This window comes from Xiphophorus hellerii, chromosome 12, assembly GCF_003331165.1.
Source record: "Xiphophorus hellerii strain 12219 chromosome 12, Xiphophorus_hellerii-4.1, whole genome shotgun sequence".
Lineage (NCBI taxonomy): Eukaryota > Metazoa > Chordata > Actinopteri > Cyprinodontiformes > Poeciliidae > Xiphophorus > Xiphophorus hellerii.
The window spans coordinates 34,370,517-34,395,981 of NC_045683.1; the positions used below are offsets into that span (position 1 = coordinate 34,370,517).

A 25,465-nucleotide genomic window follows, 5' to 3' on the forward strand; every position below is an offset into this window, starting at 1 on the left:
TCAATTTCAAAGTCCATGCCCTTTTCACTGCCACGTTTCTGATCATGCAATGATATTAAAAGTCTGTGACAGTTGTTAGAGGTACTGTTTGATTTTGTAGAAATTTGCATACAAGCATCTGCTATTAAAGTGAATTATTGAAAGCTTCTGTTCAGTTTTAATGCTGCTGTTAAACTACTCATCAGTGTAATAGTGACAACTGTCGTTGATACCTGTACAAAAACTATCAGGATCAATGTCATTTTCAATATCTTGCTGATGATGGGCTTTGTACTGAAATGTAGTGAGTTCCACATCCTCATAATCAGTGATCCGTAGCAAGTTTTTCCATGTAGGGTACGCGTCAGCTGTGCTTTGTGCCATGATAATATTTGTATATCTGGATAATGAATGGCTTTGCTGGGTGCAGACTGCATTTTGGGGTACTCGAACGGAGATGGGTAATCAACTTATAGCGGAGATGAGCAATGTCCTCTCTTTGGTGAGCTGCTCGTAAATCCGGCATCAGTTCCCCCTTCCTCTTCCTTACAGCATTTGTGAAGTCCTCATTAATGAAGATTTTCGATCCCTTAACTGCCTTGGTGCGCTGCAGAATAGATGATCTGTCCTTGTACCAGTCACCTGGTGACTGGTTGTAGACAAAACCACCTAACCCAAAACCAAGTCAAGACCAAGTACATCGAAATCCAGACAAGACCAAGACTTTTAGGGTCCAAGACCAAGTCAGATCAAGACCAAGGGAAGTCGAGACGGAGTCAAGACCAAGACCGGCGCCGCACACTACATGACACAATAAAATGTGAAATATAATCAAAACTGCTTCTCATATTGATCTGAAAGATCCACATTCTCATAAAAAACACCTAGATATTAAATACTTAGGGCTGAAATAAATTATAATTATCAATTCAAATTCTTATGTCTCCTGCTTCGCCTCAATCTCTGTGTTACAATCTAAATTTATTACGATTAGATGGGCATCCTCTCCCGCTCCGAGACAAACATTGCACACCGTCTGAGTGCCTCGTGCAAATTAAAGGAGGAGGCAACGGGTGGCAGCGGTAACAAAAACGCGTAATTAGTAAGTCACGTTATTGCTTCGATTTGAATCGATATGTTTTGCATTCAGTGAAAACAAGAATGTTGACAAATATAAACTGGACAATATGCTGACAATTTAGGGACATTTCCACAGTTGTGGTCTCGGCTGGTCTTGAAATAAAATCCCCGAGTCCTCAATGCCCGAGACCGAGACCAAATGTGGCCGAGTCTGAGACGAGACCGAGAGCATCAAAAAGTGGTCTCAGATACTACATTACCTTGTACCTCAGGAATTTGACGACAATCGTCCAGTCTGTCTCCTCTAAGTTCTCACTTTCCCAGTGCTGTGAGCTCTCTCCATCTCAACCTCATGTTGTAGGTTTAACTTTTCAGACAGAATTGTCTTCACTTTTTCCTCCGTCTCAACACAAGTCTCGTTTGGTGACTCAGCAATTCCATTGATAACCAGATTTTTTGTCCTTGATTGTCCCTCCAGGTACTCCCTCTTATTGGTGGTTGCCAACAGGCTGCCACAAACTTTAAATACATCCGACTGCCGCATTTGCCTGCTCTGACATCATCCACATCTTTCTGTGTAAATTGCAGGCTGGATTTAATGTCATGCACTTCTCATGACAGCTTATCCAGTTTGGTGCTTGTAGTGTCCATAATGATTTTAACAAAACTTTTAAATTGTCCTGTTGTTGAAGTAACATTTCCTTCTGCTGGGTCAGTAACTCTTTCACTTGAGTGAGCGATACAAACTCCTCATCCGGTCTTGTCTTGGTCTTGGATCCTTTTGGAGGTATTATTTCACTCGGTTTTATTACCGAAATTTTCACCTCGAAGTGACAATAAAAGCGTGGCAGCATGGCCAAACTTATGTTTGGCTCTAAATTCCACAGTTTCTAGCCGAACTGCACCAAACTCACTAGGATGGATCCTTACCCACCCCTGACAGGAATCCACAATAATATTTGGTGGGTGTGGCCTAACTCCTCCACAGCGCTCCCTAGAATATTTTAAATGATCGGCCCCAAGCCATGCTTTAATCCAGAGTTATGAAACTTAGTACACTTGTGTATCTTGCAGTTGCGTGTGGTGGGGTTCATAGCTGGTGAGGCACTGACTTAATCATAATCAGATATACAAATATAGACCCCCTGCATGTTATTGTTTACATAAGGAAATTTCGTGCATGCGGACAACGCTGGAGGGCAAAAAGACAATTCTTTTACATGTCATCCATAGCCGCGCTGTTGCCGTAGAATAATTCCGTTACTCAATCAAACTTGGACATGTACAGTAGATATTATTAATTTCGTTCTATGGTCTACAGCAGGGGTGTCAAACTCCAGTCCTCAAGGGCCGGTGTCCTGCAACTTTTAGATTTGCCTCTGCTGCACCACACCTGAATAGAATAATTAGGTCATTAGCAAGGCTCTGGAGAACTTATCCACACAAGGAGGTAATTAAGCCATTTCATTCCAGTGTTTTGTACTTGTGGCACATCTAAAAACTGCAGGACACCGGCCCTTGAGGACTGGAATTTGACACCTGTGCTCTACAGCAAAGAGAAAACCCATTGAAGTTCAACTCAAAACCACGTCTTTCTTACTCTCTGGATTGGCCAGGCTACACACAGACTCGTTGCCATAGCAACTGACAACAACGCCCCTAAAAAAACACTCAGCTATTTCCCACACAAAGAGCAGAACATTCAGTCTGTTGCAGTAGTATGGTTTTAGGCTTAATGTTTATTTTGCGATTATTTATAAGTGATTGCTGTGATACGAGGAGAAAACTATAAATATATTGCTGCACTTTACTATATGACTAGCTCGCTGTTACTGTCTCTTACTCTGCAGTTGTGGAGTCACAATGTCTGGGATCATGAGCGCCCCCTGCCTTGAGACAAGAGAACTGCCTGCCTCACCTCGAATCTGTTCTCTGGTTTCTGATCGCTCCTCCGCACATGAAACACGTTACACACACAGTTGGTGACAAAAAACACTGTACATTATATCATGGGCGTAAGTTTGGGTGTGGACGGTCGTGACATGTCACGACCAATATTCAAGGGATATAAAATAGTCCCGACCAATTTTTGCCATATTAATTAAAAAAAAAAACATATGTATTTTTTAACAAAAACAAAATAAATAAACGAAAATCTACATTGATTAGTTTAATATTTCAATATACTACGCAGTGGTAGCATTCATTTTAAAATTCGCTGTTATGAACTATGAAGACCCATGCCGCTATTGGCTCACAGAACGTAGCTCTTCGTTCTTTGATTAGCTGCCACAGGCGGCGGCCAGCTGGCCACACGCGGAACGGAAGCTTGGTCCATGGTGCTGAAAGTGAACGCGTCTCCTTCTGAGTTTGACATTTATTATGAGTCTCTGAGACCATGTCGCCACCAAAAAAGAAAAGGACGACAGACATTAGAAGTTATTTCGCTACCTCGGCTGTAAGTACAGTGAGGGGACCCATAAGTTAGATATCTATCATGCAACGCATTTGTTGTAAAGTCCGGTGTTTAGTAAGGTCAGCACTGAATGTGAGGTAGAATAGGTCTGTTAATTATGTAATATTTTTTCACATAGGGAGGGGGCAGGAGGGGAGGGGGTTATTAAGCCAATGTGGTGCCCCCCCCCACTGGTCAAAAATGGTCGGTGGGGGGGAGGGTTGGTCAGTAAGTTGTAAGGTCCCACCAAAACTTAGACCAAACCTACGCCCTTGCATTATATACATAAACTAAATTATGGAAAATCAGTTGATACATTAAATGTTTTTTAGCCATTTTATTGGCGACGCACAGACAGGACGAGCATGCTACCATAGAATGGCAGCCAGTGCAGTTAGTGAGAGGTTGATCAATCCCAGGTGAGGCTCAACTCGCTGCTGCCTCACCGGCTTCACTTCTGAGCATTTGAATGGGGAAAATTCAGCGATTTTGAAGAAAAAATAATCAGAATTGGTTAAGCTAAATAGAAAATAAATACTTTACAGAAGCGGTCCCCAACCTTTTTAGTCGCGCGGACCGGTTAGCCCTTCACAATTTTGCTGCGGACCGGGGAGTGGGGGGGGGGGTTAGTGCGCGTCGTAAGTATCGAGTCCGATGCTGTTGTTCGGGGCGGGGGGGCGCGCGCACTGCTCTGATGTTGTTTTGTTACTCATTCTGCTGCAAGGTGGCTCAATTTTGACGCGCAAGACGTAACCGGTAAAATCCGGTTTAGGATTTTCAAAATAAAACATCTGGAAATAGTTCATTATTTCTTGCGCGACCCGGTACCAATTGGTCCGCGGCCGGTGGTTGGGGACCACTGCTTTACAGTACAAAACCACAGGTTGAAAATAGCGATATAAATTATTTTATCATTACATTTTTCCGTTATGACAGAGGAGGCTCTGCTTCACTTGCCTCCCCTGACCGCACGTCACTGGTATCTTGTCAGGTTCTATAATAAAGTCTCTTGGAGCCATGGTCCTAACCCAACAGCAAGTCGGCCAATTTGGATCAAAGCTGCTGTCTTCTCTTTTTGTTATAGACGTCATATCTGATCAAACTCGTCCTACAGTTTTTGAGAGACAGACTTCAAAATCACTCAGCACACTCTTGAGGCATTGAAGGTCAAAAACTATCAAAGGATTTTCGTACATCAAAGCATGTTGGCATGACTAAGTGTCAAAATCTATTTGCCATGAAACATCAAGGTGGAATAACTTCCACATATAAGGTCACAGCTATATCAGACTTTCACATCAGCATGGTTAAAATCACCCGCGACCACATGCACTGCCTCTGGGTGGTTGTTCTGTTGTCTGCTGAAAGCGTCATTCAAATGAGCTCTACTGGTATTAGCACTGGGTGGAATGCATACAGCAGTCACCATGACAACGGTAAACTCACAGGGAAGGTAAAACAGCCTGCATCTAACGGTCATAGATTCCAGGTCAGCTGAGCAATGCCTGTCAATAACTGTGGCATTTGTGCACCAACTGTTGTTCACAGATGCAGGTCTCTGTGATCAGCAAATTGCAACTGTCGAGTACCAGTTTGTTTGCTGCCAACTGAAGCTTGACCCTCTCTGTAATTGTGCCAAGACACCAGCCTGGCATCCCCGCTTTTTTCTTTCATTTTGCCACCTCTTTTGCCTGAACATTAGGATGGATATCTACGAAAAGACTGGATTGTGATCCATGTTCAGCAGTATGTTGCGCATATCTATAAAGTCCTCGGTTATGTACTGTTTGCTCCATAATCCAATGCGGAAAAGATCTTGTTGACTGCAGGTGATCCTACCCATATTAGAAAAAATGAGACCATAAAAAACACAGACAATGAGAGGAGCTCCAAGCTGCTGCATCTGTGTGGGCCACCATGGAATTGTTGTTGTAATAGTTTGTTGCAGTTACCCTCTCGTCATCAACCGTCTTGGTGGTAGTCTGTCAACCTTAAACATATGACTCTTTCCACAATGAAGTCAATTAGGCAACAAGGTGAACTGTCATTTTCTCACTTTGGTGGAGGAAATCTGACCTGACAGAACAAGGTTAACAGACTCACAATACTGTTTGCCTGACTTCTAAGCCAGAACATAAAAGAGAAATCTTACAAAACCCAAATATTTACGGGGAAATATACTGGTTGAGATGTTGGTTTTTAATCAGACTAAATATGTTTTTGAACATATTGAAGTTTTTGAAGTTTCATTTGTTCCCACATTTTCTAGATAGTTTCTTTCCACAATGAAGTCAATTAGGCAACAAGGTGAACTGTCATTTTCTCACTTTGGTGGAGGAAATCTGACCTGACCTGTATCTTCTGGATACAGTTGGTACAGTTTGCCATCTTAAAATACTAATAAGATCTGTATGTCACTATAATCTTTTAGCATCAAAGTCCACATTCCAACTGATTTTACATAATTGGAAATTTTATCATTATTGTTATTGTCAGTCTCTCTTTTATGCACTAACACATTCCTTCTACTTATCAATACATATGTTTTCTACTCCAACTGCATGTTCTGACTCTCTCACATTGTCAAGAGAAGTGTTTATGTCATATATTTTTCAACACGAAGCTTTGCATCCCTTCACTTTTCCTTCATATTTGTTCTTTCCAGGATTTTCCAAACCAGTTCTACAGACAGCCTTGCAGCTTTCATGACACCTTGAGGTGAGTTCCGGCAGTAATCAGGCCGGTGTGTGTTTAAAGGTAGTGAACTCGGGTGTGATAAACAACAGTTACATTTTAATGGGGAGGGGGCAGCAATCAACTTTTCACACAGGGCTATGTAGGTTTTTTTTTCTGAGATTATTTACAAACATCTTCCTTTAAAAGCTAAATTAAAAATTTGTGTTGTCATTTACTACTGTAATTGTTACGACTGGCTCAAAGTCACAACAAAACAGGAGGCCATGCAGTGGTTAAAGTGCATAAAAAGGAATATTTATTAACAAAAACTACAATGGATTGTGGATGTCAGTATCAGTGGTGTAATGCAAATGGTTGGATGTGTTGTGTGAGTGCATATGGAAGTGTTGAAATGCAAAAACAAAGAAACAAACGCAAAAGGAGGGGAGCTGAGGCCTGGCAACAAAACACCACAAGCGGCAGAGCGGACGCCAAAGGTGGAGACAGCCAGACTTAAATACTCTGCGCTCCAAATCAACAGACCAGCAACACCTGCAAAGGGGAGGAGCACAAGGGCAAACACCAAACACCTGCAACCCAGCCCTCAAGACCCAGGGGTGTAACACTAATATTTAAACTGGTTTGATTTCTGAAACACTTGAGTGTGACAAACGTGCAAAAAAAAAAAAAGGAAATCATAGAATGGGACAAACACTTATTCACATAACTGTGTTAATTCTGCTGTATGTAGATTTCAAAATTGTTGTTTTTCTCTAATTCACAGATTCTGTTTGATATATTTATTCATTTATCTGTCTTCCAGAGTCTTTGTAAGGAATAGTCAGTGTCCGCTGGTATTTATAGTGTCTGGCTCTCGAAGTGGAGAAGGCAGCTTATGGTCTCTTTTCCCCAAAGAGATTCAGGAGGAGCTGCACATGAGCTGCATCAGGTTCAAGTTATAGACATTATTGTTTGAAATGTATGCCAGGGAATTATCTCCAAATTTTGTCACAAATAAATAGTTTGGAGAGCATGTTTATTGTCAAACAATAAAAATGAAAAGTAAGCTTTGCTCTTCTTCTTAGCTGCTTATTAATTCTAATAAACAATATTTGGAAAAAAAATACTGCACAAAAAGCAGCTGCTTGTAAGTAATTATTTGCTTTATGTCAGCTGAACTATTGTTTATATTACTGCCTAATTTAAAAGACATAAATAAATTCAAAAATTTACTGTATAAATAGATATTCATTTATTTTAAAAGTAATTCCAGTATGCTGTCTCCATCGGTTCTCGTTGTTACATAGGTTTGAAAAACAGAGCAGCTGAACCACATTGTTGTTCTCAGTCTCTTTCTCTCTCTCAGGACTAAATAAATGTGACTAAACACAGCAAATGTAGGGACAGGTCAGCAGAGCACAAAGACAGAAAAAAAAGAAATGTGGTGGCTGAATGGGGCTATTATTTTAAATGCAGCAGCGCACAAAAAACTAAAATCGCCATCATTCTTTATAGTCAAAGGGGAGGCAAGGTGCTGCCGTTTCCTTCTGCAGTTGACTCTTGAACCATCAACTCAACAACCTGAACGACAGGTTCTGGCCACACCACAGCCTTGACGTTTGTGGTCTCAAAGGAGGCGCCTCTGCCCCAGTCAGGCTGTAAGCTGCCTCATTCCTGTCACTGCTGGCTATGAGTCGGTGGCCCATTTTTGACTGCCTGTACCGTTTGGTTTTGTTTTGCATCTCCTCAACACAAACACAATATATATAAAATATATATAAGTATATTTAACTTCACACACACATTAATGCAGATGCAGGAAAATTATTAATCAAATATGACCCATAATATACATAGTTTCACATTAAAGCCATTATTTTATCTTTTATCTCTATCTATTATCCTTCAATGATGTCCAAATCAATAAATTCAATGAACCTGTTTTTTTTAGCTGTGAACACTCTGACTTTAACATTGAGGGAAAGCTGTCACTAACATTAAGCAAAGTTTGTATTTCATTATAGTTGGGTTTCAACACATGTCTATTTTGCTGTGTATGCAACAATGATTGGAGTAGGCAGTGAAGCAGTGTGCACCAGAGCACTCCGGTGTTTCCTTAAGACTCATTCTTGTCATTTGAATTCTAAAATGCAGGTGTCATCTGCAGTTTTAGAAATGGCCAACATTGTAAGATAACATTTTATGTTAAATGGTAGCAAAACAAAGGAGATTATTGTGGAATTCCAGAGAAATAAGAGCTATTTCCATTATGGAGTTGCATCTCCAGCACCCTGTTGCTGGAGATGCAGCAGTGATGTTAAAACTGGACAAATTTAAAATCATTTATATCGGATACAGAAAGGGGCAGCAGACTGTTCTTTTTGAGGAAGCTTAGAGCCTTCATTTTTGGCTGCGTTGTGTAAGTCTCTTGTGAAGAGTACTCTCTTCTGCCATCGTCTGTTGGGGTAGCAGCATCAGAGCCAGAGACTTAAAATTGCTAACCAACAGGATAAAGAAAGCTAATTCTGTTCTGAGAACCACTGTGGAAACACTGGTTTCCACACTTCATAAAATGAACAATGATTTGCACCATTGAAAAATCCTGAGCATCTTCCTCATCAGACTGTATTACAAGAGAGTGTCCTCAGTCAAAGGCTTCTTCAGATTTGTTGTAATGCAGACATACTTGTAGTCCTTCCTGCTCACAGCTATCAGCATAAACAACAACCCTTTGAAGAACCTGGGATAGTATGAGTTACAACATTTTCCTTTTGGGACTAATGAAGGGTTTTTCAATTGGATTGAAAAGATGCTGCATTCAAACATATTTTAGGGGCTGTTTGATGCTTTTAAAGGAGAAACTGAATGTTCTATAAAATCAGATTTTAAGTGAATATTTCACTCATATTGACTTAAATCATGTAGTTATTTGAATGGAGTGTTTGCTTCAGTCAGTTATCTGAATCCAGCATGTAAATCAACGTCTACAGCAAAACAACGTCAAGCTGGCCCAAAAGAAATTTTAGGTTTTGTAATTGGATGGATAGATGAATGTTTCATTAATAAACTAAACATTTAAATAGAATAAATGCCTACTTTTAATGTTATTTTATAATTAGTGAATTATTTAACCAATATTGCAAAACAATATAGGTGATATGCTAAATGAGTTTAAATGGTGGTGATATTGTACTTTTGTTCTTTTACTCCAGTGCAGCTAGTAGAAACAAAATACGTTTGTGTCAGTTTTCTTTTGTTTAATTTAAATTTTGAATATTTGATTACTATCATGCTAGATTCACAGTAACATTATATTATATCATTCACTTCAGTTTTAATCCTGTTCCTGCAACAACAATGATGAAGATTCTGAAAAACATTGTATACATGGAGGCAGAGAAGGTGAGATAAAGTGTACAAAAGTAAGTTGTTGTTTTTTTTTTCCTGTATTATCTGCCTAATTAAATATTCTTCTCATTTTCAGCAGAGTCATAAGAGTTTGTATGTTCCTGAGAAGGCAGAACTGGAAATGCTTTGTTCAGGATCTTCTGGAGACATACGAAGTGCTATTAATAGCCTGCAGTTTTGCTGTCTCCTGGGTAAAGTTATGCCACATTCCACTCCATGACACTTATGCGATCAAAAATGCAGTTGTACAAATTTAAAATCAATTATATTGCAAATGAATATTTGTGCTTTTCAGGACAGGTCAACTTATGTTATTTTTCTAATGTTTTTGAAAATTTGTCAGAAAAAGGATTGTGTACATTGAAGAAACCACCTGCAATGTCACTGAAAAGAGCTGCTGCTCTATCAAAACAGAAGGGGAAACGAGCAAAGTCAGCTAAGGAGCAAGAAGAGCATCAGGCTATTGGTGGGAAAGATGTTTCTTTCTTCTTGTTTAGGGCACTGGGAAAGATTCTACACTGCAAACGTGAGTACTAGCTATGAAGTGGCTTGAACGTTTGGCACCAGAATTATTGTACACTGATTGGACAGCTTTGGTATTAAACTACCACTGGTTTGGAACACTGTGGTGGTGTAGGTTATAGAGTGTGTGAACCATGTAAGGAATAAAAAGTAAGAATAAGATCATTCTTATTTGTACAACTACTTTCATTGATAATTATTTACACAATTGGATAAAATTTTTCATTGATAGGTTTATTTTCAATAAAATTCCTCCAGCTATAGACAAAAATATACAATTTAGAGGTTTTTTTTTTTTTCATTTTATTGATTTTATGTTGTGCAAAAATGATAAATTTGGTAGATTTAATACCCAAATGTTATGTCGTAAGCAGGAAGACCTACAATGAAAATCAGCCCTTTATGTGACCCGATTCCCTTTTATGAAGTAAAATGTGTTTTCAGTCAGAGGCTTCTTCAATTTCAATTGAAGTAAGTCTCTTGTAATACAAGAGATTATCCCCGTCCACAGCCATCAGTATTTGCAATAACTATTTAAATGTTTAATAATATGAATTACAACAACATTTAATATCCCTTTGGGATTAATAAAGTATTTTTGAATTTATGTGAATAACATAAATTGGTCTACAGTTGAATCTGAATTGAAAGAGTCTAAAGATTGTGGTACAGTCTGTTTAAGTCAAATGATGTGTCAATGATGTGACCAACAGGTGGAAATGGTGACTGTCCAAATGAATCTAAAGGTGCCTCTGGACTTGTTCTGCCATTTCACCTTTTGCAACATCATAGAGAAGTATTGCTCGTGCAGCCCGAAGTAAGGTTCTTTATTCCCCACTTTATTTAATTTGACAATGATCTGGGTTTTATTCTGTTCATTTTGATTCATTTTTTTTGTTTATCTTTTTATTTAGTTTGTTGTTGAGCGTTCAGAAACTTCTGGAGAGTTTTTCACCCTATGCCTCCATCAGAATTATCTGGACTTCTTCTCTGACATAGAAGATGTGGACAGAGCTAGCGAGTACCTGTCTGATGCAGATCTTCTCACAGGAAATTGGATGGTTAGTCCTTAAATAGATAGTATAAACTAATGGCAGATTGATAGAATATAAAAAACATGAAGCTAAATACAGTACAGACCAAAAGTTTGGACACACCTTTTAATTCAATGAGTTTCCTTTATTTTCATGACTATTGACATTGTAGATTCACACTGAAGGCATCAAAACTATGAATAACACATGTGGAAATATGCACTAAACAAAAAAGTGTAAAACAACTGAAAATAGCCCTTATATTCTAGTTTCTTCAAAGTAGCAACCTTTTGCTGTGATTACTGCTTTGCACACACTCTGCATTTTCTTGATGAGCTTCAAGAGGTAGTCACCTGAAATGGTTTTCACTTCATAGGTGTGCCCTGTCAGGTTAATAAGTGGGATTTCTTGCCTTATAAATAGTCATGAAAATAAAGAAAACCCATTGAATTAGAAGGTGGGTCCAAACTTTTGGTCTGTACTGTATATATAGGTAGACATACACAGTCAGCCACTCCAACTGGATTCAATAAGAAACATAAACAAATTGTGTTGTATAGATTGAAAAAGTGTAGAATGAAACTATCCTAACTTATACAGTGGGTATGGAAAGTATTCCGACTCCTTTAAATTTTTCACTCTTTGTTTCATTGCAGCCATTTGCTAAAATCCGGAAAGTTATTATTTCTCATGAATGTATACTCAGCATTCCATCTTGACAGAAAAAAACAAATGTAGAATTTTTTGCAAATTTTATTAAAAAAAGAACACATGGTCATAGTTCTTTTTCCTGGCCAGCAGGTTGGAAGGAAATGCTCTGAGCTACAGTATGTCTCTGTTCAAGGCTTACTCAAAAGACAAGACTTTGGGATTCAGGTCTTTCTTTTGGAGTGGAGATCAGTTCTTACCTGATCAGCTCTGAATTTTATTGCAAGGGTGGGGGATTTAAGCAGTCATATTTCCAGCAGTGGTGTCTCCAGCACAGGGAATTCTGAGGAATTGGATCTAATCAGCCACCTTCCTCACCCTCTGTGGTTGCAGCACCCAGTGTCCAGTACATTTTCTGTAATGAACATGTGAATTTATGACATTTGAATAACATCCTGGACTTTGTGGAAGAATGTTGTCACTAAATTGCATTTGCAACACTCTTAGACTGTAGACTGAGAATTTTTGCAAAATCCTAGGTGCATGGTTCAGCACATCATATGAACATCTTCTTTATGCTGAGGTGATAACTTCACAACCTGTCTTTACGTTCTGCTCCATTGCCCCATGCACTCTGTCCCGGATAGCTTCATCTTTTTGGTTTGTTGTCGCTGAATAGAGCTGATGAGCTACATCCTGTCATATCTTACTGATTACTACTTTTTAAACCTTTTCAACCAAATTCTCATTTAAATAGCAAAAACTTAATTCAAACTTAACCTTATTTCCATTATTATGGTCATTGGGGCCTACCTATTGTTCAACACCCAATGTATTTTTGTTCCATCTCCATTAATGCAGCTCGAGCGCGTGCATGCACCACCACAATACATACATCAAAACGTGCAGCTTGATCTCGAGAAGGGAGCTATTGCTTCTATTGGCGCTTTGACTTACCATGGCGAAATAATAGGCCTCTCTCTTCACCACTACAGACTGGTACAGCGCCCACTTCACTGCAGATGCTGCGCCAATCAGCCTGTTGATCTCCTGCTCCATTTTTCCCCCATTCCTGAACAAGATCCCGAGATACTTAAACTCCTCCACTTGGGGTAGGAAATCCTCCCTGCTGAGGGTGTAGAGCTGGTCTAGCGTGCCACAACCAGGATGAAAACCACACTTCTCCTCCTGAATCCAAGGTCTGACCACTCGCCAAACTCTTCCCTCCAGGACCCCTTAATAGACCTTGCCAGGGAAGCTTAAGCATGTGACCCCTCTGTAGTTGGAGTACACTGTGCAGTCCCCCTTTTTGAACAGGGGGACCACCACCCCGGACTGTCAACCCAGGGAAACTGCCCCTGATGTCCACGCAATATTGCAGAATTGCGTCAACCAACACAACCCACAACATCCAGAGCCTTAAGAAACTCCGAATCTCATCCACCCCCGGGGCCCTGCCACCGAGGAGCTCTTTAACCACCTCGGTGACCTCAGCCCCAGAGATTGAAGAGCCTGACCCCGAATCCCCAGGCCCAACTTCCTCAATGGATGTTGGTGGGATTGAGGAGGTCTTCAAAGTATTCTGTTCACCGGCCCACAACATCCCGAGTCGAGGCCAGCAGCACACCATCCCCACTATAAACAGTGTTGGTGCTGTACTTCTTTCCCCTCCTGAGACGCTGGATAGTGGACCAGAATCACATCGAAGCCATGCAGAAGTCTTTCTCCATGGCCTCTCCAAACTCCTCTCATGCCCGAGTTTTTACCTCAGCAACCACCCGAGGTTGCTGACAGGCACCAACAACCAACAGGTCCAATAAGGCACCTTGACAATGGAGATGCGGAACATGGTCCTCTCAGACTCAATGTCCCCCCCGAAACATGTTCAAAGCTCTCCTCCTAAAGTAGGAGTTAAAGTTCTGTCTCATGGCAGACTGTGAGTGACGTTCCCAGCAGACCCTCACAACACATTTGGACCTGCCAGATCTGATTGGTATCCTAACCCACCACCGGAGCCAACTCACCACCAGGTTCACACACCTCTCTCCGTGTGAATGTGTCCTTTGAGATTTAAATTTGATATATAAAGGGCATTATGAATAAATTGATTATTCTACCGACTGTGTGTCCTGTGTGGATTGTCTGATGACTAGTTTTCAGTGTTTTAAAGATGTTGTTTTTCTTTTTAGATTCGTCACATAATAGGGGACTATGGATCTTCAGTGGCAACCAGAGGGTTGATCCACTCAAACTCTTGTCAACTTCCTGTTGGCTTCAGACCGCTGCACAAACCCAGTTGGTGTCTAGTCAACAAAAAGGTATGACCTTAGTAAAGCTAAGCTTTCAGCTGTATTTCAGTGGTAAATATAAATATGCAATATGCAGGGGTATATCTTCTTGGGTGGGATGATAGCTGTCACCTAGTAGTCACCCTAGCTGGCAGCGGTGAATTCAAGAAATAGATGCGGCAAATTGGACATTAAAGCTACAGTGTGTAACTTTTTTGAAGATATGTTATTTTCTTATGTTAAAAATCTCACTATGTTCTGAAAATAGAAGATGAGAGATAAACTGTGAAAAAATCAAATCCCCCTGTCTGTTCCTTTATTCTCTAATAGCACTTATAAAAATACTCTGCTTCGGAACCAAAACCAGTCAGAGCCAGGAGGAGTGTTCTTGCTCTGTCATTCAGGGCAGTGTATTCATAGCTCACTTCCGCACAGCGCACGTCCATCTGTCGTTCAAGTAGCAGCTGTATGCTGCTGCTGTTATGCTAATGGCGGCGAAACAAACCAACAGCCTTACAGGGAAATGTCTAATTTCTGGACTAGTACCTGGTCCAAAAACCAAAACAAGTAAACAAAAGAAGACCTACGACGAAAGGCAAGCTTAAAAAAGAAAATTAGACAGAGCCTGAAATAAAAGGAGGGTAATCATCGGAGCCATGTTTCATAGGCGAAGGAAGCTATGAGCTCTCAAAGGATTCAAAATGCATCTAGCTAGCCACATCTCTGCTTAAAAGTAAGTATTTCTGCTTCATTTGCTTTACTTTTTATTTTAAAAAAGCAGCTAAGATACAATTGCAGTGTCACTGGTGATGGAGCAAATATAATATTTCTCTGTAGCTTGATGCAGCACTGTAAGAAAGTTGTAGCTAGATGGTGATTCATTTTAACATTACCTTTTAACTCAACCACAGTACAAATATTGGTTCATACCTACATTTATTTGTCCCAATGTAATTTTTTGGACCAGAATGAAATGCATTTTGATTTGGTGAAATTATTTTATTGTGGGCTGCGCTTTCAAAAATAAACAGTAAATGAAATATTATGGGAATGTTTGCAACATTTGCACTTGAGTCGCAGTTTATAATCCTGGATGTAATAAAGTTTTGTCTCACATAATACCCATATTTTAACACTATTTTAGAGTTCCTCAGCACTGAAAATCTGTGAAACATCTTCTACAGAATATATTTGTTTGCAGATTATTTTCATGAGTAAATGTTGAAAATGCAGTAGCAATGTGTAGTAGCCTCAGCAGCTGTGGTTACTTATGTAATGTAAAATAATAAAATTTTGTGGAAATCATTATGATTTTCTGGTACCATGTTGAGCAATGAATGCTTTTTGACTTTCTGAATGTTCAATAATGCTTTGGACATGTATTTTGGTTATCAAATAAAACATATGGGAACAGTAGAACGTTGTGGAAAAAATGCAACCACTGTAAAAAAAAATTTTAAAAAGTACATTTAAAATTTTTAAGTATAATTATAAACTTTTATGTTCATTTTCTAATTTAGGACATGTTGACAGGCTTTTTCACCATGTTACAGGAGAGAACTAGTGGCCCCTGAATGCCTGTCAGCCTTGGCCCCTGGAATTGGCTAAAGGAGGTTCATGTTGACTCCTTCGACTTACAGCCATAAGACCAAATGACCAACGTCAGCATGGTGAGCTGCCCGGTGTGCCAGCTCCCACCACACAGGAGCTATTGGAAACACAAGTCAGCAGAGGCCTGGGTAAGAAGTAAATGTTTGGATCAAACCATCACTGCTACATGTTACCTTCCCAATGAAAACTGGGAAATTAATTGTAATTAAAAAAGGTAGGCCTCATTGGGCAAGACAGAATTATATTTTTCATTATAAATATTTTTAACATACATGTTTTCTTCCTCTTTGGGATATATTAATTTGTGAATCAAAATGTCTGGCACATCTAATTATTTATGCTCTTTCAGCAGGTCATTGCAGCAGACACAGAGGCACATGAAGGAATCATCTGTCATAACTCAAAATGTTCACATATTTATATCTGTAGAATTACTTTGCTACATAAGATGATTTATTTTACACATATGGAAAATAAATTTTTTAAAGATGTTAATCCATGGCTGAGTGAGATTCCTTGACTAATAATATCCTTGTATGACTAATATAGACCCAGAGATTTTCATCAAGTTAATATTTATTATTATAACGGGTACTTCAGAAATGTGTGTGGAAAAGTTGTCCTTTTGTTCTCAAAAATGGGTATTTGAGAAAAAAAGTTTAAACCCTTTCTTGGGAAGTATTTATAACAAATGAATTAAGAATGCTTTGAATAAGTACAATATTTATATGCAGACATAAAGCATTAAAAAATTTAAAAGCACACAACACTGAAGATTCTGCTTGAAATAAATCCCCTGTATTGCCCTTAAGGACCTGGAAATCTTATACCAGCTTGTGGTTCTGCCGTTAGGAGAGGTAAAACCATCACTAGACTATCAATAACTGGACACACTTTACTAAACTGTGTTTTTAAACATCTTCAATGTATCAAAAATCATGCTAAGTTGTCATTTTTAGACTTCTCATCGGCTTTTAACACAATCCAGACTCATTTTAATAAACTTAACAACATTCTTTGAGATTTCAAAGTGGTGGGCTGGATTCTTGATTTTTTTTGACATCCAGAACGCAGAAAGTCAGAGTGAATGGATGCATGTCTAGAGAGATGTCATTGTAAGGTTGCCTCCTTTCCTCTCTTCTTTACATTTTGTATACAGACCATTGTCGTAGCCGGCAAGATAACAGCTTGATATTAAACTTTGCAGGTGATTTGCTGGTAGTTAGCCTTCTACATGATGATGAACATGCCCATGGCCCTGTGGTCGATGAATTTGATGACTGGTGTGATAAAGCTTTTCTTTTATTAAATGTACAGAAAACAAAGGACGAGCATTGATTTTTGATAGAAGCCCCAAAATCAAACAGCAGTTTTCTGCTGTCTCTACAGTGGAGATAGTGGAAAACTACAAATATCTTGGGACTATTTTGGATAATAAGTTAAAATTGATCTGCCATTCAGAGTACCTGCTAAAAAGAGCCACAAAAGATTATTTTGTCTAAGAAAGCTTGCGACTTTTCAGGTTAATGATTACCCTATTTTATGGATCATATATTGAATCTGTGCTGACTTTTTCCCTCCTCTGTTGGTTGGAAAATCTTAGTATTAGGTAAAAAAATGCCCATAGCAGAGTAATACATACAAGTAATAAGATCTTAGGAGTTGAACAATGCTCACTTACAGAATTGTTCAATAGACAGATTATAAGGAAAACCATTCCTGCTGACAGATCTAACCCTTTACATGCAGAGTTCCAGTTTCTGCCTTCTGGCCTCCTGCTCAGACTTTTTAGTATAAAAAGTAACAGGTACAAGTTCTCTTTTGTTCCTACAGCAATTTCTCTTTTTAATGCAGGACAAGGACCTGATTATTAGTGTTTGTAGTAACCGTCGGTCAACAATGACATACACTGCTGTATTCTTCCCATTATGTATTGATTTATATTTGATGTCTTTTTTGGTATGTTTTATTATTTTTATTTTTTTAAACTTTGATACTTTGTCCTTTAAGTTTTTATACTTGCTGTAACATCACTTGCCCATTTGGGACACGAATAAATCTGAATCTGAATCAAAATATTTATATGCAGACAGAAAGCATTAAAAATTTTAAAAGCACACTCTGCCTGATGCTCCATGGACACGGCGTCCTCTTCTCCCCGCCCGGCGCTGTTTGTGTAAATCCTTCATGGGAGCCCATGGACTCCATGACAAAACTCTAGTCGCAAAACATACAGATGAAATGTCACATCGTGCAAAGCGAAAAATGTAAATTGCAAATTCACTGGCTTGACATGTTGCCTAGATAATAGCAAACCTTCTCTAACTGACTGCTTTTATATAAGCTAACTACCTATTTATAACTTATAACAAGAGTTCAACGTTAAAATATGAACTGACATTTTTAATGTAAAGTATAGTGTTGATACCTACCGATGCCATAACTGTTTATCCGTAGTGGAGCCTTGTTTACTAGCCTGCGTGTTCACGCTAGTTATTATTTACTAATAAAAGAGAAATTCATCCTCTCTTGCATCTTGGCAGAACTGACAGAAAACAAACTATTTATAGATTTACATCCAGGAGAATACATATTGTATGAATCAAAACATCAGCAATTTTCTCAGCTTTCATTTAAGCCATATGTGATAGAAATCGGATAATAAATTGTGGTGCTACGAATATTTTTGTGCTCATTGTACATTGAAACAGTCTGGTTTTGTGGACATGACTCGATGCATACTAGTGGTGCATCGTCACAGCGGCTGTAGCCGCTGTCCAGTCCAGTCATGTACGCATATAGATAGATAGATAGATAGATAGCATTTATTGTCATTGAACAGAATTCAACGAAATTTCCATTGCAGCTCCCGTGCAAAAGGTCAAATATATACAGTAAAAATAAGCAAACACACAATAATAATAATAACAATATATACAACTAAATTAACTAAAGGCACTCAACCACACCAAAGAAGTAGCAGCAGGTCCAATTATGGCAAAGTACAGATGATGTGACAGTGCAAAGTGCAGAACAATATGGCTGTGTGGGGGTGGGGGATATGTATGTGTGACTGCGAGGTTATGATATGTGTGGGAGGGGGGGGCGGCAGGGAGTAATGGCTCTGACGGCTGTGGGGAAGAAACTGTTTCTCAGTCTATTTGTTGTAGTCCGTATATTCCTGTACCGCTTGCCTATATCAATGGACACCAGATGGACTTTCCATCTCTTGCCTCGCATGCATATTTTAATAGATCCACCATTAACAATATGTTGTTTCCCAGACTCAACTACACTAATAGGATTATTTTATTTAATACTGACTAAAATTTCTGTCTTGACTACAAATGATGAATAGATGGATTTAAATGATTATTATTTTGGAAATGGTTTCATGAATATTTCAGTAGCCTACAGTTTGCTATTGAAATTGGTTTTTGGAGCTACCTCACAAGTGCCTCCAAAGTCCAATCATTGTTAAACCTGTTAAGCAAAGGATAAAAGCACCCTGGGTTAAATAAAGTTAAAAGTACAAGTACAGATGTGGTTATTCTTTATTATGTTTAAATATATACAAATCTCTGAATCAGTGTCACTGAAAACAACTATTCAGTGTGGATTCAGGATTTCCATTTACAAATACTAATAAATATTTCTTTTTACAGCACCAGGACAACTGTGTGACTGCGCAGTCTTTGTTCAAGAGCTTCTGTCTGACTCCAGTTGGTCTACAGACTCAGTTGCTGCCTTTCCTGGCCAAACTTTCTAACCCTACAAGGAGTCAAGGTAGCACACAATGGATGCCTCACTGTTACTGTCTTTACTTTACTATAAAATTACTGTAATAACAATAATTATGATGTTTAGTCAATGGATTCCAAAAAATAACAACTACTAACTAAAATATGAAAGTGTCTTATTTAAATGTTAAAAAATGTTTCACATTTAAACTGCTGTGCCTCATTTATCTTTCAGATCTGTGGTTTTATAGATTAGATGGTTCCTAACACCAGTGACTCCCAAGCTTTTTCTGTTGAGCCCCCCTTCTCCCCCACAAAACCTTACCCTTCACACTCAAACACACAAAGCTCTGTCAAAAACCTATCCATTATGCTTATTGAGAATTGAAGGTTGGGAATTGATAAATTTAAAAATGTTCAATTCCTAGTTATGATTCCCAGTCGGCCGACTGTAGAAGCCGCTGAATCCCTACGAAGAAAAATCAGCTGCAGAGTCTGTACAGCAGCGATGAAGAGTGTGATGATGCATCCAATTCTCAGCATAACAACTTCAGTAACGTGAAGCAGAACACAGCATCAGCACTGTTGCCAACTTAGTGACATTGCTGCCGTATTTTCAGACCGCCATTAATGGAGACATTGGTGACGAAACAGAAAAGCATAGATTGTACTGCAGTGACAGTGAGCGGTGTCTGACTGACGGTAGACTCACCCTGCAGCAGAGCAGAGCAGAGCAGAGCCACTGCATTCCTTTACACATTGCAATGGAATCCCACATGCACAAAGCTGCCATTGATCCTGCTCTGGATTACAGTAAATAGAATGTAAATATAGTTATTTATGTTTGCTTTTTTTTTTTCACACCAAACTAAATTTGATTCACAGCCTCCATCACTGATTCACCTCCTCCACTGTATGTGCCTCTGATAATTGTCTTTTGGTTAATTTTGATATTATACAAAACTGATTTATTTAGAGTAGGTTCAGACAAGTGTATAAAGTTTGTTTGTAGTTAAAATACTTTTCAAATCACTTTTAAAAAGTACTTTATATTATTTTTGCATTGTCAATGTTGATATTCATTTCTAAACATCCTGGCTCACATAATCAAATATACAAATTAGTCAATGCTGTCATATAGAGGGTTCATTTTCTAAATGTTTTTTGAAGTATCGGATTGGGACTCGGTATTGGCCAATACTCTAAGTCACATGGCTGGGACTGAGGGGCGAAATAAATTGATCTGGACGCAATAATTATATAATTAGGGAAATAAATTGTGAACCACAGAAAATGTTTCTGGTAATTAATTAATGGTGATTAAAGTAACATCCTACTTTTTTTCCTCATAGCACAGATGGCTGTTATTCAAGATGTGGGTCAGATGTCACTAAGGACATGTTCTGGCAGGTACGAAACCTTTTTAATGCTCATGTATTATAAATTTTGTACATATTTTATAGGTCTTGGTAATCGGATGACAGCACTGACACAGAAAGCTTAAAGATAACCTAAGTACATGCAAGATATATTTTCAAATGATTATTTAATTTACAAAGGGAAAAAACTCCTCAAACCAGCCTGGCCCCATGTGAAAAAGTCACCGTCCTTTTTGAAATAATTAATTAACTTTATTATTCCAATGGATTTACTACTCCCCCACTTGACTATTGTATATTGCAGATTAAATATTGTTTTTAACTATATTTTTTATCAGAAAGGAAAGTTTTAAATCTGGCCTTAAAAGTACACAGTGTGTCTGAAACTGGCAGCTGGTTCCACAGCAGAGGAACCTGATAATAAAAGAATCTGCCTCCCATTCTACTTTTAGAAATTCTAAGAACCAGCAGTAAACCTGCAGCCTGAGAGCAAAGTGCTCTCTTAGGAACATATGGACCAATCAGATCTCTGATGGTCCATAGGTTGGAGCTTAATTAAGCACTTTATATGTGAGAAGAAGAAGCTAAAATTATACTCTGAATTTAACTGGAAGCCAATAAAGGGAAACTAAAATAGGAGAAATATGATTTCTCTCTTTATGTTAAATCAGAACGCTCTAAAACAGGGGTGTCAAACTCCAGTCCTCAAGGGCCACTTCCTGGAAGGACTACTTCCTAATGCTTTTGTTTGTTTTTTCATAAAACATGTGCCGGATTTTTGTGGGCAAGCAGTGACCAACAGTGAGAAGTTTGGCAGCCTGTGTCTTTGTTTTATTGTACCACAGCTAAACTGTATCCACGGTTACCAATGAAGAAAACTGAACCTGAAGGTTTCAAATGAAAATTGTCTTTGTAACGTGTGTACAGATTAAAACTGGAGAATCTAAGAGACAAAGAGATGGGCCAGGAGATCGAGGAAGAAGAGGAATTACACAGCAGGGTTGAGAAAGGTCTACAAGTCAGTCAGTCCCATCTTCTTACAAACCAAGCGCTCTTGGAGGAAGAGGAAGTCGTCATAGAAGAATATGACAGTGATTGATTCAAATGCCACTGGCACTCATTTGTTGTCTTTTACTGTAAGAATATTTCTTTGTTTCTTTTATTCCCCTAAAATATTTTTAGGTAAATAAGTTTATTTTTGCAAAAATATTTGAGTTTTAGAAAATTACAAAACAGATGAAACTCAATCATTTCTGTGGTTTTATCAAAAAGGATGTAAGAAGAATTCAGTGGCTTTCATCACATTCTGAAAAGGTTTCTTACCTCTAGTGTACAAAAGCACATAACAGATCCTACCATGACATTATTAAATAAAATGTAGTTATTAAAGAAATGCAGAACAGTTGTATGTCTTAAATTTAGTGTGCAAACCATGATTCAATTGCTTACACAACCATGGCACTGACCTCGGTACATTTCTCACTTTAAAATGTACTTTTTTACGTTGTTGGGATTTTTTGGATTTTGTTGCTGTTGCTTGTTGATTAACATTTACAGATAAGTTTCTGTATTGTTCTCATAGCTGTAGCACATATTTCAGTCTGGTTGGGATCTGAACTGTGATTCAGTTGTAACATCAATTCTTTTTTTCTGTTGTAGACTGACTGAGGTTTTCCAGATTACTCTCCAGTGTTGGCCAAGCTTGAATACTTCGATAGCCAGAGTTGTACAAGTCCAGGTTCTGTGATTGCTAAGCAAATTGAGATTTTAACTACCACTGTGCTGTAAAGGTAGTGAGTTGTTGCTGCATACTGTGCATTTTGGTCAGATTTGTCTACTTTTGTCTACATTTTTAGGCCATTGTGGATCAGATACAGCTTTGCAAAATTGTTCAGCTACATTCTGTTGGAGCAGAAAACAACCAAAAGGGTTTTTTCCTTATGCTCTGTTGTGTGAAGGACGATGATTGGAAAAGGTTGCAATTTCTTTTTACTGTTGATGTGAAGAAAAATTACTTGTACTTTCAGGCTTTATAAACCTTTTATTGTTTTTGTGACAGTAAAATATATATATTTAAAATTGCATAGTTTTATAAAAACAAAACTGCATTGATAAATACTGGTGTAGAGATTTTTACATTTCATAATGTCTTCACAAATGGTATTGACAACCAAATAGACTTTCAACTTTATTGACATTGTTTTGTAGTTCTGTTGTCATTTACAGTACAGTAACAAGATGGAAAGTAATTATTGTTCTAAAATTTTTGTTCCCACAATATCTAAGTAATATTTTTGGGTTAAATTTATATTCTGTATAAAAAGGTCTTGGTATATTTATGTTTTCTGATTTGCACAGGAATAAAACCATTTCAGGTGTTTTGAAATGATTTTCCATTGGCAGAAATGAAGATGTTGTGTTTGTAATTTTTATAAAAATTTAACTAAAATTCAAATAAAGTTGAGACCAAATGTTTTTATTTACAGCTGTGTTTTGGACTCTGTTCCTCAACACTAGCAAGATGAATCACAGTTTTTGCAGCTTTTAACATTTCAACTTTTACACTGGAAGTAAGTTTCTAGAAGGTTTAGTAAAGGTATAGAAAACCAACATACCCATCAAGCATGATGTGCATGGAGCTGATTCTGTGAAACTCAATCATTTGCTGAAATGTTCAAAATTGCTATGTTCATTACTGAGGTCACTGATTACAGTGAGGAAAAAAGTATTTAGTCAGTCACCAATTGTGCAGGTTCTTGCACTTAAAAAGATGAGAGAGGCCTGTAATTTACATCATAGGTAGACCTCAACTATGAGAGATAAAATAAGTAAACCACATTGTCTGATTTTTAAAATAATTTATTTGCAAATTATGGTAGAAAATAAGTATTTGGTCAATAAACAAGCAGGATTTCTCGTTCTCACACACCTGTAACTTCTCCTTTAAGAGGCTCCTCTGTCGTCTACTCATTACCTGTATTAATGCCACCTGTTTGAACTTATCAGTATAAAAGACACATGTCCACAACCTCAGTCACACTCCAAACTCCACTATGGTGAAGACCAAAGAGCTGTGCAAGGACACCAGAAATAAAATTGTAGACCTGCACCAGGCTGGGAAGACTGAATCTGCAATAGGCAAGCAGCTTGGTGTGAAGAGAACTATGGGAGCAATAAAAAAAAAAAAGGAAGACATACAAGACCACTGATAATCTCCTTCGATCAGGGACTCACAGGGTCAAAACCCTGTGGGTTCAAAATGATCACAAGAACGGTGAGTAAAAATCCCAGAACCACACAGGGGGATCTAGTGAATGACCTGCAGAAGGCTGGGACTAACATAACAAAGGCTACTGTCAGTAATACACTGCACTGCCCGGGTCTCGCATCCTGCAGTGCCAGACATGTTCCTCTGCTTAAACCAGTACTTATCTGGGCCTGTCTGAAGTTTGCTAGAGAGCATTTGGCTGTTCCAGAAGAGTATTGGGAGAATGTCATACGGTAAGATGAAACTAACGTCAAACTGTTTGGTAGAAACACAACTCGTCGAGTTTGGAGGAGAGTGCATGGTGAGTTGCATCCAAAGGACACTATAGTTACTGTGAAGCATGGGGCGGCAGCGTCATGCTTTGGGGCTGTTTCTCCAAAAGGACCAGGACAACTGATCCGTGTACATGAAAGAATGAATGAGACGATGTATCGTGAGATTTTGAGTGCAAACCTCTTTCCATCAGCAAGAGCATTGAAGACAAAACATGACTGGGTCTTTTAGCATGACAATGATCCCAAGCGCACCATCAGGGCAAGGAGTGATGTTACGTCCACCAGGCTCGTTTTGTGGGGTAACATTAAAGGAGACCACATAAGGATTTTCTGACTTTAAGAGAATGAATTTGGCTCAATGACGTATAAGGATTTCCACCAGGCTAAAATAAAAATTTTAAAAATATGTATACCCATTGCAATTGCTAGAACATTTGAAATGTTGAGCACATATAAATCATAATTTCACTTTAAAATTATGCCTTTTCAGAGGTTTTTTATCAATATGATTTGGCTTTGGTCTTAAAAGTGTCATGTGGTGCGACCGTGATTTATCTTAAAATAAGATATATTCCATGATGTATTAAACATTTGTTTTATAAGTTTCCATTTATTTAAGGTGTTTAGAAATAAAGTTTATAAATTTCTTTACTTTTTTCTGGAAATTATGACATTTTTTCCCCCAAAAAAACTGTAAAATTCCATTTATAACAGACTTGACCACTATTTTTCTTCACCATTTCATCAAACTGTGATAAAATATATATATATATACCATTCACTTGAGAATACTGTCTTAGTGATTCATATTTCTGCTCCAGAAACTAGATATTATTTTTTAAATTTAATAGAGTTGCTTCGTTAAGTGGTCGCACCACATGATGTATGGTCGCACCAAATGACTCATATAATAAATGTAGACCAATAAACAGGTCAAAATCTTTTTATTGCATACAAATATAATAACATCCAGTAACAGTTACAAAAACAAGTTTTTTGTGTTCTTTTGTGTCTAAAATTGGTGTCTAAATTAAACACACCAATTTAATTTACATAAAAATACAGGCAGTAATAAACAACTTTGTAACATTTCAAACATTGC

General features: G+C 38.2%; 1 protein-coding gene and 1 long non-coding RNA gene across 8 annotated transcripts in view; one reads left to right on the forward strand and one right to left on the reverse strand.

Annotated features, from left to right (window-relative positions):
* Nucleotides 1–22,907, forward strand: part of rad17 (RAD17 checkpoint clamp loader component) — a 46,472-nt gene extending 23,565 nt beyond the window's left edge. The window contains exons 7-18 of one of the 7 annotated variants that reach the window (XM_032577523.1): nt 6,180–6,232; nt 7,014–7,139; nt 9,523–9,592; nt 9,675–9,789; nt 9,942–10,124; nt 10,834–10,937; nt 11,035–11,181; nt 13,992–14,120; nt 19,367–19,487; nt 20,794–20,851; nt 21,748–21,956; nt 22,480–22,907. In XM_032577523.1, coding sequence (XP_032433414.1) covers nt 6,180–6,232; nt 7,014–7,139; nt 9,523–9,592; nt 9,675–9,789; nt 9,942–10,124; nt 10,834–10,937; nt 11,035–11,181; nt 13,992–14,120; nt 19,367–19,487; nt 20,794–20,851; nt 21,748–21,919 — 1,278 coding nt within the window. In that variant the 3' untranslated portion in view covers nt 21,920–21,956; nt 22,480–22,907. Of the gene's footprint in view, nt 1–6,179; nt 6,233–7,013; nt 7,140–9,522; nt 9,593–9,674; nt 9,790–9,941; nt 10,125–10,833; nt 10,938–11,034; nt 11,182–13,991; nt 14,121–15,643; nt 16,433–19,366; nt 19,488–20,793; nt 20,852–21,747; nt 22,223–22,479 lie in introns of those variants that run through there. The other 6 variants (XM_032577525.1, XM_032577524.1, XM_032577526.1 and 3 more) reach the window with 6 other exon arrangements.
* Nucleotides 809–23,064, reverse strand: LOC116729167 (uncharacterized). The gene is made up of 4 exons (XR_004341095.1): nt 22,920–23,064; nt 21,553–21,561; nt 8,781–8,792; nt 809–819 (listed from the first exon to the last, which is right to left on the reverse strand). It is a non-coding gene; the product is annotated as an uncharacterized LOC116729167 (long non-coding RNA).
* Nucleotides 23,065–25,465: the final 2,401 nt, after the last annotated feature.